This window comes from Diospyros lotus, chromosome 5, assembly GCF_014633365.1.
Source record: "Diospyros lotus cultivar Yz01 chromosome 5, ASM1463336v1, whole genome shotgun sequence".
Lineage (NCBI taxonomy): Eukaryota > Viridiplantae > Streptophyta > Magnoliopsida > Ericales > Ebenaceae > Diospyros > Diospyros lotus.
In genome coordinates, this window is record NC_068342.1 from 31611113 (window position 1) to 31628314 (window position 17202).

At 37.2% G+C, this 17202-nt stretch overlaps 1 protein-coding gene across 1 annotated transcript; it reads left to right on the forward strand.

The window, feature by feature from the left end:
• The first annotated feature begins 8378 nt into the window (after positions 1 to 8378).
• On the forward strand, positions 8379 to 11153 carry LOC127802656 (inactive protein RESTRICTED TEV MOVEMENT 1-like). Its single transcript, XM_052338594.1, has 3 exons — positions 8379 to 8513; positions 9108 to 9334; positions 10717 to 11153. The coding sequence occupies exons 2-3, from the start codon at positions 9140 to 9142 to the stop codon at positions 11011 to 11013; spliced, it is 492 nt and encodes a 163-aa protein (XP_052194554.1). The 5' UTR covers positions 8379 to 8513; positions 9108 to 9139; the 3' UTR covers positions 11014 to 11153.
• Positions 11154 to 17202: the final 6049 nt, after the last annotated feature.

Consider the following 17202-nt stretch of genomic DNA (forward strand, 5'->3'; position numbering starts at 1 on the left):
GCATGATTAGGGTTTTCAACTCTATTTATATGCCACTTAAGAAGCTGGAAAAAGAGAATAAATTTTGGGTCTCTCAAAAGGCAAAGGCACCTAGGGTTACTAGCACTTGTCAAGGCGTCCGTGGAAAGGGTCGATTGTGTAGACCGACTTGGAGGAGATCACGTTTGCGACTTTACGAATCGAAATCAGGCATAAACGAATCTCTACACGGTCGTGCTTTCCTAACATCGACAAAATCCAACACAAGCATCGGTTAACAGATAAGAAGCATCTGTTAACTGATAGAATGCCAAATCAAGATCGGTTGGCATATGATAAACATTTGTCGACTGATAGAATACAAAACAGAGCCAATCGAAAGATGCATTGAATCTGAAATGAGGACCGATTGACAGATGCACTGAGTCTGTCAACTGATAGAATACAAAACTCTAAAAGGTCAATAGGTATCACCAAACCAATTGACATATCTCAACGAAAAAGTGAAGCGTGCAATGAAAATGCGTGCAAGAAGTCTAAATTCTTGAACACTACTAAACTTTAACAAACAACTCATCTTTCCTTAAAAAATGGAGTGAACCAAGACTCCATTCGGGCTTTTAAATGTTTATTCAAGATTTCAAAGATATCTATACGAAATACAAACAAACGGCTAACATCCTCTATAACAATAAGGTAGGATTTCAAGGATCAAAAGCCCACAAATAGACAGTTTAGAGACAACATATCAAAGGAAAATCAAATTATACAATTGTAGAGTAAATAGAGACCCAATGGCTTTCATAAGAATCAATGAAAAGAACCTTGCTATATCAAAAGGGAGAGTAGGAACTTGCCTTTTTCTAGAACCAAGAGAAACTTACTACTCTAAAACTGGAAATCCACACTTCAAGCCAAGAAGAAATGGAAGAAAACAATGGAGAAGAGGAAGAAAAGGAAGAGGTGGCTGATTGGAGAGAAGGGAAGAGAGAGAACAAGAAAAGATAAGAAAAAAAAAGGCATAAGGGGAGGAATGGGCTGCCATCAGCTCTCCAACCACCCCCTTGGCTAATTACCTTTTTGCCCTTCTCACTAACACACACACAACACCTTTAGTAAACCAATTTTTGGTCATTTGCCTCTTTTTCTTTTCTTTTCCATTTTCCTTTTTACTCAATAATACTGACCAAATTATTTATAATAAATATCCATTTATGAAATTCTCATTTTACCCTTAGTTTTATCACCCTTCTTTAGACTTTTCATATTCCATTCTTTTTGATTAAATAAAACACACCTATTTTATGCACATGGGCCTAATGCTCATTTCACTAGCCCAACTTAATGACCCAAACATATCCTTAGGCCCCTTGGGCTTCACAACTTCACCTCAAATAAAACACAACAAAATTTATACTTGGCCTATTAATCAACACTCAAAATATTTCCAACATTTAATTTAATAGAGGAAAACATTCCATTGCCCAACATTTAATTTAAGCACCTATACCCACTAACAGCTCGTTACATAAGCAATGGTCCAGTTCCTCAAGATTCTTTCTTTCCAGTCTAGGATATGCTCAAGCAACTCTTTGTAGGATACATCTTCTTTAACCTTTAGGGAATGATAATCAACGATATATTGGAAGTCCGGTCGATACTTCCGAAGCATAGATACATGGAACATGTAATGCACATAACTTAGATGTGGCGGTAGCATTAATCGGTAAGCTAAAGAACCAATTTGCTCCAAAATCTCAAACAGTCCCACATAAAGAGGACTCAATTTCCTAGAAAACCCAAATCTCTATACACCTTCCATAGGCATCACTCGTAGAAACACATGATCCCCGATAAAAAATTTTGAATCTGTCCGCCAGTTATCAGCATAGATTTTATGTCCATCCTAGGCTACCTTCATTCAGCTCCTGATGAACAATATCTTTTATGTTGTTTGCCCCACAATTTTCAGTCCAAGTAATACCCGATCGAAGGCGCAAAGAGCGGCTAGAGCAAGATGGTGGCCGATTGCAGCGGCCGTGGCTGCGGCGATGGTGGCATCGATCAGTAGCAGTGACGGCTCTACGCCCGATGGAGTGAGGCAGCCTGTAGTAACCGTGGTGACCAGTGGTGATGGGGGGAAAGCTAACGATGGTTGGAGTAGCAAGAGCGTCGGCCGGAGGTGCTGCAGCGCACAGGGGAGGCTAGCCATGGCTACTCGTGGCAGTGGCAATCGTTTACGGCGATTTACGAGGCCGACGATGTCGATTGACAATGGCAATGTGGCCAAAAGTGGCAGTCGACAGTCTGGTGAGTGCTCAGGCAGTGCATAGGGAGGAAGAAGACGCACAGGAGAGAAGAGGAAGAAGAAGAAAGAATAAAAGAAAAATAAAAATAAAAGAAAATCTGGAAAAGGAGAAAAAATAAGGGAAATAGTAAGAAAAATTCCAAAAAATTGGGAAAAATCCTAAAAATTAATTTAGGGCTCAAGATGCGTGCCGAAGGCTCAAAAATGAGAATCCGAGTGCGATGTGGCAGCTCAAGAGGTAACGCCGAGTGGGTGTTTTCCCGATTTCTCCTCCAAATTGATCGAGGTAAATTAATTAAATTTCTTTTTAAGTTATTGCATTATGTGAGATGTTATGGGATAATGTTATGTGAAGAGATGGTTAGATTATGCCCGTGATTAGGGTTGGTTGTAGTTATTGATGGGTGGTTTTTGCGATGTGGTAAAAATATGAGGCATTGGTTTAATACCTGATGTTGATAGGTTTTGTGTGGCATCTAGGTTCTACCAAGGAGGCGGTGATCCTAGAAGAGTTCGAGGTTTAGGCTAGAGTTCGTGTCGGGGCAAAGAGGAGGCTTCGAGCCAGGTAAGGGATGACCCCAGGTGGAGGTGACCTTGCAAGATGGTAAATATGGTTTGCAAACTTCTTATGTAGCATTTGCATGTAGTGGTTATTACTTGCATGATATGAGTTCTACTGTACCTATGGCCATATGGAGGACTAGTGTGGTGGGAGGGGCATGTTGATGCCCTAAACATTGGTAGGTTATGAGGATGAAAGAACCTAGCCTCATTTACATTCACTTGGCATATATAATCATATTTATATTCATATTTACATGCATTGGACCCTTACTGAGTCTTTATGACTCATGAGGTTTTACCTCATGTTGTAGATGTTGCAAGTCCAAATACAAGCAAGGATGGTGTCAGGAGGATGATGTGGCGATTAGCGTTGTCGCCTGAGTTTGTATGTGGTATATGGTCATATATGTATTCATGTGATTGAATATAAATGTTGTTGTGCGCTTGATGTATCTAGTTGTTGTAATCATCAATATGGCAGGTGATTGTGAGATTGCTTGATGTATATGGCTTAGTTGAATGAGCCAAGTTTCGGATTAGGTAAAGATCGAAAACGTATGTTCTTGTAAATCCCCAGTACTTAGTGGATGTTTAATGTGCTAGTTTTGTGCCTAGGTCACCTTTGGCTTACTGTGTAGCGAGCTGAAGAAAGGTGAAACTCACTCTAGTTTCTAATCCCGTTCCACTATGTTTCTTTGTTTATTTGGGGGACCGATTCCTCTGGTGGAGCGAAGGAAAGGACGAAATATAGTGCCCACCTAGGACGTTTCTTGTTTAAACATAGTCCAACCTTTCAGTTATTGGCTTGGCGTGTGAGTAATCCTGTCCATTATTCACTGGTGGCTCCCGTAACTGGGAGCGGGTCGTTACAGTTGGTATCAGAGCTAGGTTAGCAATATGAGTGGGAAAAGATAGTGTGTTAGTGGTAGTATGTATGGTCCATTAAGTGATTGATGTGAGCGATTGCTAAAATTTTGAGTCAAGGATGTCTGGCCTAATTTGGATGTAAGTCGGAATGTCTTAGCTGCTGACTTGGGGTTGAGAACAATTGGAATTCTGAAATGGCATGAACAATTGGAATTCTGATTGATGTGAGCGATTTCCATAATTCTAAATATTTTAGCAATTGGAATTCTTAGCAGAAGCGAGGATGAATGAGGCATGAAATAACACTTAGCAAAGTGCATGATGTAATGATTGAATGTTATGTAGTCCATGAATTTAAGTTTTGCTACTTGCAATTCTGAACGTTTTGAAGAATGATGATGTATAACCTTATTATTGGTTAATGTTAAAGTTAAGGTTCGATTCTAGCTTCTGCATTTGATGTTTATGATGATTCTCTTTCGAGATAGATGTATGAAATTTTTGGGATAGATATGTGGAATGATATGGTTTAGCATTAGTTTTGAAAGAAAAATATTATTATCCCAGAATTGTCCTAAGTTATAACAAGCTTGAGAAAATGAGGTGTTACAGTTGGTATCGAGTTGGTTGTGTAATTTTTCTTGTGTCTATTTTGCATTTCACTATGTTGGTACATTGCTTCGCATGATGATGTTGGGTTGCATTCATTGGGGTCATGCTTTGTATGTGTTGGGAGCGTGAGCATTAGAATACCACAACTGGCTTATTGAGTGATGATTTGTGTATGATAGGTGAGCATATGCATTTAAAACATTCGCTTATGTGAATTCCTACGTGGGCTTAGCATGGTCTGATACTTGGCTTATGAGGGTCTTGTTATCACGTTAATGCTGCAAAAGCCATTACATTCCTTATGTGTTGCGTTACATGAAGAGGTTGTAGGTAATGATGGAAAGGAAACGTGACTTCCGTTGACATGTGATTGAGATCTAGATATATGAGCTAGGGTCTTGACGTGATGATGATGGTGGTGGATGTGATACGAGAGCCTTGGGCTTATGTTATTGATTTGATAGCCTGTCATTGGCTGTTAGCAGATTTGTATACAAGGTCTTGAGTGCTAGTGTATGCATCTTTTGTGGGCCCCATGGACTTTATGTGTGCATCTATGCATTATGTTTATGGCTGGGTATTGTGATATATGAGCACATGGCATGGTTTGTGATATGGCATCTGACATGGAATGGATTGTGTGCCGTTTATGTATATGAGACTACCATGTGTTTAAATATACAACATGACATACGTAATATTCTAGGAAAGTCCAGTCGTAACCATTTCCTATTCTTTCTATATATTTGCTGAGTCTTGTGACTAACATTTGCTTTCCATCATTCCAGGTATGGGGAATATCTAAGGTTGCAGGTATACTTAGTGAAGCTGATTTTGATCCTAGAGTGGTAGTTTTGTGTATAGAGCTCTCCTGATAAAGATTTTGGTTGTCCTGTTATTTTTGTGGGAAAGGTCTATTACCATTAACCACTGCATCTGGGTCTACACCATGGTGGAGGAATGGTCAATTCCCTTTCTTCTTCCTAATCTATTTTAATTTAAGTGTATATTAAATATTTAGTTCGCGAGTAATTTGTTGTGTATGTGCTTTACCAAACAAATCCATAAAAAATTATTTAAGGTAGTTAAATGCATGGGTTTGCCTAGAATTAAATTTCAGGAAAATGTCAACTAAATATATTTGATTGACTTAATTTTCAACCTAAAAATTATTATATTTTTTCATCTTTTGGTGTTTGATAGCCATTATTTTCATTTTTCATGAAAATAATCATTTTTCCTAGTTTTTGTTGTTTGATAACCACTATTTTCCATGAAAATTGTCAATACTGAAACTTGTACATTTTTTGTTCCTAGAACTTGTATATTTTTCTATTGAACTTGTACTTTTTTAACTTGTACTCTTCAATGTTAAATATTATGTTTCTATTTTTGCTATGTAGAAAAAGAAAAAATAAAAGAGCAACATACAATGCACTATAATACTATACAGAATGACCAAAATAATAAAATTGAAATCAATACCGAAAAATAAGCTATAAGCCCATAACATATTTCTAAAACTAAATAGTGTACAAAATCATACCTCAGAAAGCCACTTCAATTTGAGCGATTTTGTAGAGAAAAGGTTGCAGAAAAAGAAAAAACAAAAGAACAACAGAAATATCAAAAGGAAAATTCTTGAGAGCCAGACAGGTTAACAAACAGATTTACAGAATGAGAGTTAAAAGATTAAAATATTCTCGCCCACATTGCATTGCACTTTTTCTAATGCACTATAGATGAGGGTATTTTAGTCTTTTATCTCCAATTTTGTAAGTCTGTCTGTCAACCTGTCTGACTTTGTAAAAGAACTCATATCAAAATAATGAAATTGAAATCAATGCCAAAAATATAAGCCATAACTCATAACAGATTTCAAAAAATAAACAATGTAAAAAATCAAACCTTAGAAAACTACTTCAATTTGAGTGATTTTTGTAGAGAGAGAGCTGCAAAAAAAGAAAAAACAAAAGAACAACAGAGGGATCAAAATAATGAAATTGAAATCAATACCAAAAAATAAGCAATAACCCATAACAATTTTTTTAAAATAAATAGTGCACAGAATCATACCTCAAAAAGCCACTTCAGTTTGAGCGATTTTTGTAGACAAAGGGTTGTAGAAAAAGAAAAAGCAAAAAAAAAAAACAAACAGAATGATCCAAATAAATAATGAAATCGAAATCAATACCGAAAATATAAGCCATAACCCATAATAGATTTATGAAACATAAAAAGTGTACAAAATCATACCTCAGAAAGCCATTTCAGTTTGAGTGATTTTTGCTGAGAAAGAAGAAAGAAGAGACAATGGAATGCGATTGCACACTTCGAATCGACTATCGCTATTTCTAAAAGTTGAAAATAGAATGTGATTGCAAATATCAACCTCTCAAACCCTAACTTATCAAACAATTCGTGGTACGAATTTTTTAAATTTAGCATGCAATATTTAAGTAGGAAAGTGTTCCCATTATATTTCAATTTCACCTGTCAAGTTTTCGAAATAGCAAATCTTGCACCTGTATTCTTGCAAAACTTGATATTTCCCTCCACTTAATATATTATAATGCAGATTGCACCTTTTCTTAGTATATTGAATTTAAATTCTTATTTTTTTAGTATTTATATGATTTTTTATGGTAAGAATAACTTATTTAAGTGAAATTTAAAGTCGTTAATGATATTTAATTAATATATAATTAAAATATTAATTCACTAAGATGAAAAAAGTTTTCGAAATAGCAAATCAAATATTCGTTAATGATATTTGATCTCTAAATAATTCAAAAAATGGACATTTAGTCCCTAAGATGAAAAAAATCATTTTTGATAAAAAAAAAAATATCTAAATTTCATAAAAGGACCTAAAAATTTTATAGAAAATCTGAAATATTCAAAAAAATACATAAATTTCTTTAAAATACCTAAAAACTTCTTAAAAAAACATAAAAATAATAAAAACAAACCTAAAATTTTCATAAAGAACATGAAAATATTCAAAAAAAGACCTACATTTTGTTAAAAAAAAAAAGACCTAAAATTTCATAAAAATATTTTAAAATAATAAAAAACCTCAAAAAACTGAAGAGACTTAAAAATATTCAAAAAACACATAAATTTCATAAGAATATTCAAAAAATACCTAAATTTCATAAAAATATCTAAAAATTTAATAAATAAGACCTAAAATATTCAAAAAAACCTAAATTTCATAAAAGGCCTAAAATTTTCATCAAAAAGACCTAAAAATAAAACATATAAAATGAAAGTTAGGTATTTTTTGGGTTAGTTTTATGTCTTTTTATGAAATTTAGGTCTTTTTAAAATAGTTTTAGGTATTTTCTTATAAATTTTTTATGTTCTTTTATTAAATTTAGGTCCTTTTTTGAATATTTTTAGGTCTTTTATGAAATTTAGGTATTTTTCATTATTATTTAGCTTTTTAATGAGAAATTTAGTTATTTTTATGAAATTTAGTGTTTTTTTAATAATTTAAGTATTTTTTACTAAATTTTTAGGTATTTTTAAAATATTTTTATATTTTTTAATGAAAATTTTAAGTATTTTATGAATATATTTTACTTAATAAGAAGATATTTTCTCCGAGAGAAATTAATTCTCCTCCGGGTGGAACGCTGCAAGCCGCTTGAGATAAATTCATCATCAACATGACACTTCATGGGAGAAATCAATTGTGTGTGGAGGAATTCCGGCTTGAAGGAAGGAAGGTGGCTGCTGTGACTTGCACATGCGAGTGCTGGCTTTCGGGTGGAATTCCTCCCCACGTACAGTGTTTTTCTAATTTGATTTTTTTATACAGCGTGACATCTTATATACTGTAAATAATTGATAGTTTACTCTCAATTACGATATAAATTTAAAATAATAATTTTTAACTTTTAAAATACTAAATTTTAATATTTTATACTTTAAAAATTAAATATTATATTATTTAATTGTTGAAGTGCAGCATCTATTGAACATTTCCTTCTTTTACAAACCTTATTCTCCTCTCTTCAAAATTCCCAAGCAACTTGGTTTTGGGGAGAGAGAGATTCATCAATCATCAATTGCTTAAGAGCTATGCAAGGGGGCGATTCCAGTCTATTAAGAGGCCACCATTTCTTGCTTCCGATCTCCTCATCTCTCTCAAAAAATCTCCAATTCTCGCAATAAGGTACTCTTCCTCCTCCTCCTCCTCCTCTTTTCCTTTATTATTTTCTTACGAACCCTAACCATAACTCTTATCTTGAGGTGCAGTTAATGGGTTGTTTCCTTTTCCTTGATTTCTAGGCAACAATATGTTTCTCTCCTTTTTTGTTTCATCTGCTTTGATGTAAAGATCTGCTTTGATGTAAAGATACACTCACATATATAAATGTTTAATTCACCTGTTTAGTGTCCAAAAAAACTCGGCGATAATCGTTAAACATGAAATGAGATATAATGCGCTATATGGAGAGAGGTGGCTGGAGGTCTAGAATTGGGATTATATGGATTGTGTTTCTTACTGGGTGTGAATCCATGGATTCTGCGAATCCAAATTAATGGGTCTAGAATGGTTAACTTTGTGAAGTAACCAATGTTTACGTCAATTGTATAAATCCTGACTGCAAATGATTTTTTTTCTGTTAAACTGCTCGTATATTTATAAGATTAGCTCAACAGTTACTCCTTACCAGTAATCCTCAACCTAAATATGTCACTACTGACTGCTGCTTACTTTCCCCGCCCTCTCTCTCTCTCTCTCTCTCTCTCTCGGTTTAAACAGAGTTTACAGAAGTTTTTGAAAGGTGAAAGATCATGATCAAGATTGGTACCGGAGAATTCCCAAGTGGACAAGCATGGGATCACAAGGGGAAAACTGAGCTTGTACAGATTTTCATTTCGTACGATGATGATGCTATTAAATTCTTACAATGCCTTTATGCTGAGAATGGAAAGCTAGTTTTGTCCGAGCGCCCTGATGGTAGCTATCCCGGAAAAAAATTCAGCACAGTGAGTGTCCCAAACCTTGCACTAATGACTGCCGAAACCTTCTTGTCAATTAAATTTTATCTATCTTTATTAGCAAACAGTGTGGTTAATCTAGATATAATTTTTTCTTTCCAGCAAGATGCCTCATAGACATAGCCAGCTTGTTGTAGAACTCCTGTTAGGAAGACATCTTTTCAAAATCCAATGAAGCCTTCTGCATCTTACTAATTAAATTTTCAGTTCCATTAGGAATTGTTTATCCTGATTCTTTTTTATTTCGTTTCCTTCATGTTCATTTTGCTTGACAGCACAAATAATTGTATTCGTTTGGTTATTGTCTACATAATTTACTTGCTATCCATTTAATTGTCCTGTAAAAGTATAGATAATTACTGTTTCTGACAGTGTACTTCAATAAGATGGTGATGACTATTATAAATGTATTATACTTGATGATGTATAATATAACCAATAATAAATAAATGATTACTGGCTTGGACCAATGGTGAGGCCTTTTCACGTTCAAGATTCAATCCCTATGATGCTCCTCTGGGACCACAATTGAGAGTTGCACTAGGGCTAACTTGGGAGGACTCTCTGGTGCTCAAGTTAAGGGGAGTCTTGAGAGAATAATGTAGGTTGATGGCAGAGATAATAAAAAGAAAAAAAATAATATCAATAGAGAGAGGAGAAGATGAATGTATGCGATGATGATAATTAATTACCGGGCCAATATTTATGGATTCGCAATGACAGTCCTCCCGGGAGTCCTTGGTCTCTGCATAGCCATCTACTTCTTTTGACGTCGATGTTGAATTATCAAATCTCTTGTGGGGACAAGTTTTTTGTTTGAGATGGTGAATACTCCCTTGCTTTTTTGGGCCATTGCCTTTCCCTCGTCCCTTTGTATAGTGCCACATGGATAGGGCTATGTGTGATGGTGTGGCCTCCAGGTGGCCGCATGGGTGTAATTTAAGGTCATTTGTGGGTCATGCCCCCATGCCACATAAGTATGATTAAGTGGTCACAACCGTATCAATGCTATTTATCAATGCTATTTAACATATAAGGTCATAGGCATTGAAATAAATTTGATATTTACTTGACCCGAATATTAACCGTTTATATTGAGCATTTCTAGAAAAAGACCCATATGATACATACGTTGAGGCGTTGAGCTAGAATGAAAAGCATTGTTACTAATATGTAGGTTTCTCTTTTTTGTTTTTTGGCTTGGTAATTGTAAATCTGTCTTCCAGGGTGTGTGGCTCTATTGGTAGAGACAGAAAATTTGTTATATCATAAAAAGAACTATCAGGAATTAGCTTTTCTATCTTAATTGTTAACTTGGTAACTCCCCATCATCTCTGAATTGTGTAACTGTTTCTGATGAACAAAATCAGGTTATGCTCCAATATCCAGACGAGTTTCTAACATCACTGACGGGAACTTGTTCTGAAGGTTCTGGCTATGAGAAATTGACTTCCATCGAGTTCGGTACCAACCTACGCAGACATGGACCATTTGGACAGGTGTACAGGGGTGGCAAGGATTTTGATTTCCAAATGGGCAACCATCAGCCATTCGGTGGATTTCACGGCACTACTGCGTCCTGTGTTCTGGAATCCATTGGGGTCTATGTCAAGCCAATTGCCTCGCTGAGCAACCCCAACTCCGACCAACAGGTCAAAGTCCTGTGATACTAGTAAAAAGTGAAAAATATCTATTTAGACCTTTGATCTATTATCGATCACCACCTCCACACTAGTTGATGTGATTATGCCTATATAGTTTCGTTGGTTTATCTGTACTTAGTTATAGCTGACTTCTTTTGTGTAATTATTGCCTTTGGTTTATTTTGTGAGGTCCCCTGTCTAGAGATCTCGGAAGCCCGTGAGCCCCCAGACGAAAGTTTCAGAAAAGAGAGGTAAAACACCAGAAATAAATTCCTGATAGAACAACATGCTAAAGGAGTAATACACTAGCACAGTGCAGGTGTGGTATATACATACATACAAACGATAAGGTAGTGGGGTGACAACATCAGTGCACCCTCCAACAAAATCTGGGCACAAGAATCATGACATACAAAGCACAACTAGTAGTCTCCTGTATCCCAAAACCACAAAAAACAACTCCAAGACTGTTGGTTTGGACAACCTTGTACAATCAGTTACCCAAACACTCAAACGCTACTACCCTCACTTTTGACCCTCGTTTTTCTTGTACTTGGAATGATATAATGCAATAATGAATCACAAGTCTTGGCAAATAAATAAGAGAATAATAATAAGACTAGAAATAGAATTTCCACATTATCTATCACTCACAACATGCCATGTAGTGAAACAAGTGCCATACCAAATTGTGCATCAAGAACTCAAGACTCGACACAAATATATATATCAATGCACATAACGATTTCTGTGGCCCTCATACGAATTGCACAACTTGGCACCCAAGTCCCAGCATACAAACTTGATGCAACCATGAACTAGCTAGCATCATCAACACATGCCCATATCCCTCATAACATAATCCACATGAGCCCGAGACTCTCATCATAACCACATACCGGAGTTCTTGAGTCATAGCTACACGGAGCTCAGCTCTACTCATAGCTATCGAGGGTTAAATCCATACCACAATCTACATCAAACTATAACAATGCAATGCAACAAATAAGGAATGCAATGGTTTTTGCAGCATTAACGTAATAACAAGACCCCTATAAGCCAAGTATCAGGCCATGCTATGCCCACGTAGGAATTCATACAAGTGAATGCTCTAAATGCATATGCTCGCTTAACATATATAAGTCAACACTCAACAGGCTGACTGTGTCATGCCAATGTTCACACTCCCAACATATACAAGTATGACCCCCAATGAATGCAAACCCAAACCCATGCATTGTAATATCATGCGATATGTCACATAATGACAGAGTCGATTGACAGTGACTAGGCATCGGTCGATGCTTCGTGACTCAAAGTATCCAGTTAATAGCCTTTTTCAAGCCAATTGATGATCTGCTCTTTCGTCGCTAGACGATCGATGCACACCTCACTGCTCGATAGCTCATGCCCTTATTACAACCACTCACACCCGCGGGACCCATAATTGAACCCCAACCTCTAGGAACCTAGTCCCGGAATTGGTTCGACATCATTTTCAAGGAAATATGAGCGTTACAGTATCCCATGAGCATTTAACAAATAATAACCTAGTGAGTCTTTTATTTAATTTAAATTAATTTATACTAATGAAATATTTAATTCATATAATTAATACTCGAAATCGAATCGAATTAAGGAAAGAAACGGGATTCATAAAATGAAGGAGACTTGTAAAAGAAGTAAAGAGCTTGCCTTTAAAGAGTTGTTTTCAGTGTCTTTACGCTCACACATCGCTATATTAGTACACGTTGCAAAATAATATAACTACCCAAAATTAGCAAAATCACACAAAAAATTAAATGCTAACTATTTAAACTTCGATTAAACTGGGTTTAACCTTGAATTTTTTTTGAATTTTCTCCCATTTTCTTCAACCCTATGCACGCTATCTTCTCATCTTATTTCTTTGTTTTGTTGTTGTTGAAACAACCCCGAAATCACGTTGAAATTGGGGGTTTAAAAATATAAGGAGTGGGCGACCCAGCGTGTATCATGTGGCAGCTGCTGGTTGCCTACTGCTTAACCCCAAAACAAGGTTGTTTTGGGGTTGGGCTTGATTAAAAATAAGCATTTTCTCGCTCATTCTCGTGCACTTGCTCCTAGCCTTGAATCCGTGACCTGTCGTGACCCCTTGTGCCTGTGTGCCATCTCGCTTACAAGCCTTCTCAACATATATGTATGCGCGAGATTAATTTTTAGGTAACCCTAATCAAGTTTAAGAAATTACTCTTAAACCCCATAATTTCTAGAAATTATCTCACACACCTCGATTAATATTAACACTTAAACCACGATTCTTCCAAATAATTTTCTGATTTCCTAGATTATAATTATTTAATATTTTCTTTAATTAAACACCCTAATTTATTAAAATAAATTAAATTACAATTAACAGGTCGTTGCAAATTCTCTCTTCTTAAAAGAATTTGATCCTCCAAATTCATACCTGATTATGCAAATATCTGCGGATAGACACGCCTCATCTCTTCTTTTGGCTCCCATGTCGCCTACTCAAGACTATGGCGTTGCCACTGAACTTTCACATAAGTAATGGTCCGGTTCCTCAAGACTCTTTCTTTCTGATCTAGGATACGTTAAGGCAAGTCTTTGTAGGATGCATCTTTAATCTCGAGGGAATGATAATCAACGATATGATGGGGGTTTGGTAAGTAATTCTGGAGTATAGATACGTGGAACATGTTATGCACGTGAGCTAGGTGTGGCGATAGCGCTGATCGATATGCCAAAGAGCCAATCTGCTCCAGAATCTCAAATGGTTCCACATAACGAGGACTCAACTTACCCAAAAACCCAAATCTCCGTACGCCTCGCATAGGCATCACCCATAGAAACACATGATTCCCGACGACAAATTCCAAATCTCTCCGTCAATTATCAGCATAGCTTTTCTGTCAATCTTGGGTTGCCTTCATTCACCTTCATTGTATCTTCTTTGTCATCTGCTCCACAATCTCTGGCCCAAATAATACTCGGTCGCCTATCTTAGTCTAACACAAGCGTGATCTGAAGAGTCTGCCGTACAATGCCTCATAAGGCGTTATCTCGATACTAAAATGGTAACTATTATTATAGGCAAACTCGACCAGTGACAAATGATCTTCCCAACTCCTGTGGAAATCCAACACACAAGCTCGAAGCATATCTTCTAACGTTTGAATGGTCTTCTCCAACTGTCCATCCGTCTGAGAATGAAATGTTGTGTTGAACTGTAATCGTGTTCCCAAAGCATTATGCAACGCATCCTAAACGTGCGATGTAAATCTGGGTCCCGATCCGATGTAATGCTTACTAGAACACCGTGTAGCCTCACAATTTCCTCGATGTACAACCTAGCTAGACGATGCATAGGAAATATCTTCTTAACTAGTAAGAAATGTTTCATCTTCGTTAACCTATTCACAATTACCCAGATAGGATTGCCTATATAGGATCATGGCCCCTACTGGTACACGGCAATCCTGTGACAAAATCTATAGTAATGTGATCCCATTTCCACTCTGGAATAGGTAATGGCTGCAACAACCTTGTAGGTCTTTGATGCTCGACCTTTACTTGCTGACATACAAGGCATCGCGATACAAAAATTTCTATACTCTACTTTATACCATCCCACCAGTAATGTTGTTGCAGATTTCGGTACATCTTGGTAACACTTGGGTGAACAGTGTAACGGGTTTGATGAGCGTCCGATAAGATGACTTGCCTAATCTCCTCGTCCTCCAGTACACAAACTTGTCCTCGATACAACAACAAATCGTCCTTCCCTAGATTATACCCCAAAGGTTCGAATCTTTCCATATTTGTGAAAATACATGCCAATTGAGAATCACTACACTGACGATCCTGTATCCGTGCCAACAAATCCGAGCGAGAACTCATAGAGGCACAACATACTATGGGTCCTACTAGAGCCACTGAAATAGCAAAGCCGCTCATTTGCTCCAAAAACATCCACTCCTGAATCATCATCACTGCCACTGATGTTGTAAAGCTACTCAAGGCACAGCTACAACATTGGTTTTTCCTGGATGGTATAAAATCTTACAGTCATAATCTTTAAACAATTATACCCAACATTGTTGCCTCATATTTAAATCTTTTTAGGAGAGTAGGTAGGTCAAACTCTTATGATTTGTATACAACTCTACCTCTTTTCCATAGAGATAGTGCCTTCAAATCTTTAACGTGAATATCACAACCACTAGCTCCAAGTCGTGAGTGGGATAGTTTAATTCATGTTTCCTTAATTTTTGGGATGCATAAGCAATCACACGACCCTCCTACATCAATACACGACCCAAACCTGCATGAGATGCGTCACTATATACCACAAACTTCTCGCCACTCTGCAGAATAGCTTAGATAGGCGTCGAAGTCAATTGTCGCTTCAACTCCTGGAACCAATCTTTACAAGCATCATTCCACACAAAACTCACCCCTTTCTAGGTCAACTTAGTTATCGACGAAGCCAAACGGGCAAACCTCTCAATGAATCGCCAGTAATAACTTGCCAAACCAAGAAATCTATATACCTCAATCACTGTAGTAGGTCTCGACTAATTAAGTATCACCTTGATCTTTTTTGGATCTATAGAAATGCCTTTTCCTATCACCACATGCCCAAGAAATCTTACTTGTGATTGCCAAAATTCACACTTGGAGAACTTGATATACAACTTTCTTTCTTTGAATCGTTGCAGAACCAACCTTATGTGTGTCGCATGTTCCTTTGGCCCCGATGAGTAAATCAAGATATTGTCAATAAAGACAATCACAAAGTGTTTGAGATACTCTTGGAACACCTGGTTCATCAGGTCCATAAACACTGCTGGTGCATTAGTCAATCCAAATAGCATGACCACGAATTCATAATGACTATACCGAGTACGAAAGGTAGTCTTCTGTATATCCTCATCCCTGACTCGCACTTGATGATATCCCGATCTCAGATCTATCTTGGAGAATACGGAGGGTCCACGCAACTAGTCCAACAAGTCATCCACTCGTGGCAAGGGATACTTATTCTTCACTGTAACTTGATTCAGCTGCCTATAATTAATGCATAACCGCAAAGAGCTATCATTCTTTCACACAAATAGAACTAGTGCACTCCAAGGTGAAGTACTCGGCCGAATGAACCCTTTATCTAATAAGTCCCGCACCTAAACCTTCAATTCCTTTAATTCATTGATAGCCATTTTGTACGGAGTCTTGGAGATCGGTTGTATACCTAGCAACAACTAAATGGTGAAGTCTATCTCCCTGTGTGGCGGAAAGCCCGGTAATTCATCAGGAAATACATTTGGGAAATCTTGAACCACTGGCAACTCAGCTATGTTCCTTTCCTTACCTATTGTGGCATTCATTACAAAGGCGAGATATGCTTCACATCCATTCCGTATCAACCTCTTTGCCTTCATCACCGAGATCACATGGCATCACCCTATCATGCACCCTAATCTCACAATCTTTAATTACCTCGCTCCCACACAGCATAGCTCCAACTGGTGTCATGATTGACAAGTAGTACGCAAACACTGGAAATAGGAATAGTGTGCACAAGATGAGGTGCAATAAGAGAATGTGTGGACCCTGTATCAAATAACACATGCACATCATGATCATATAAAGTAAGAATACCTTGCACCGTATCGTTGCCTTCTTTCTTCTCTATCGCTGTTAGTGCAAATACACGTTCCGTAACTCGAGGTCTATCGGTAATGGTAGAACGTTGTGCAGTCGGTGCTACTGGTAGTGGTAGAGGTGGAGCTACCCCTTGAACTCTGGGCCTCATCGATCGTTGCGCTTGTCTCTGCCCCTGTCCTCTGAACCTCTGTCCACTAGGGTGTGGCGGCTACGTATACGTATTTTCTCTGTGTCATTTCTGACTGCATCAAAAACAAATAATCTCCCAACCAATAGCTGCCCCTGAGGTCTGCGGATAATCTCGTCACATATGGCCCGACTAACCACATGAATAGGAGACATATCGAAGAGGTTAGCACGGCCCCCAGTGTCCTCTCCTGCACAATCTACACCTTGGGAGTCCACCCAGTGCTAAAGCTGGCATCACTTTTCCTTTTCTTTTCATTACTACGGGTCCCCATGGTTACCATCTGTCTAGCCTTCACATCATGTAAATCCCACTCAAAACGTGTGCTCGCTGCACCATTGTAGCATAGTCCTCAA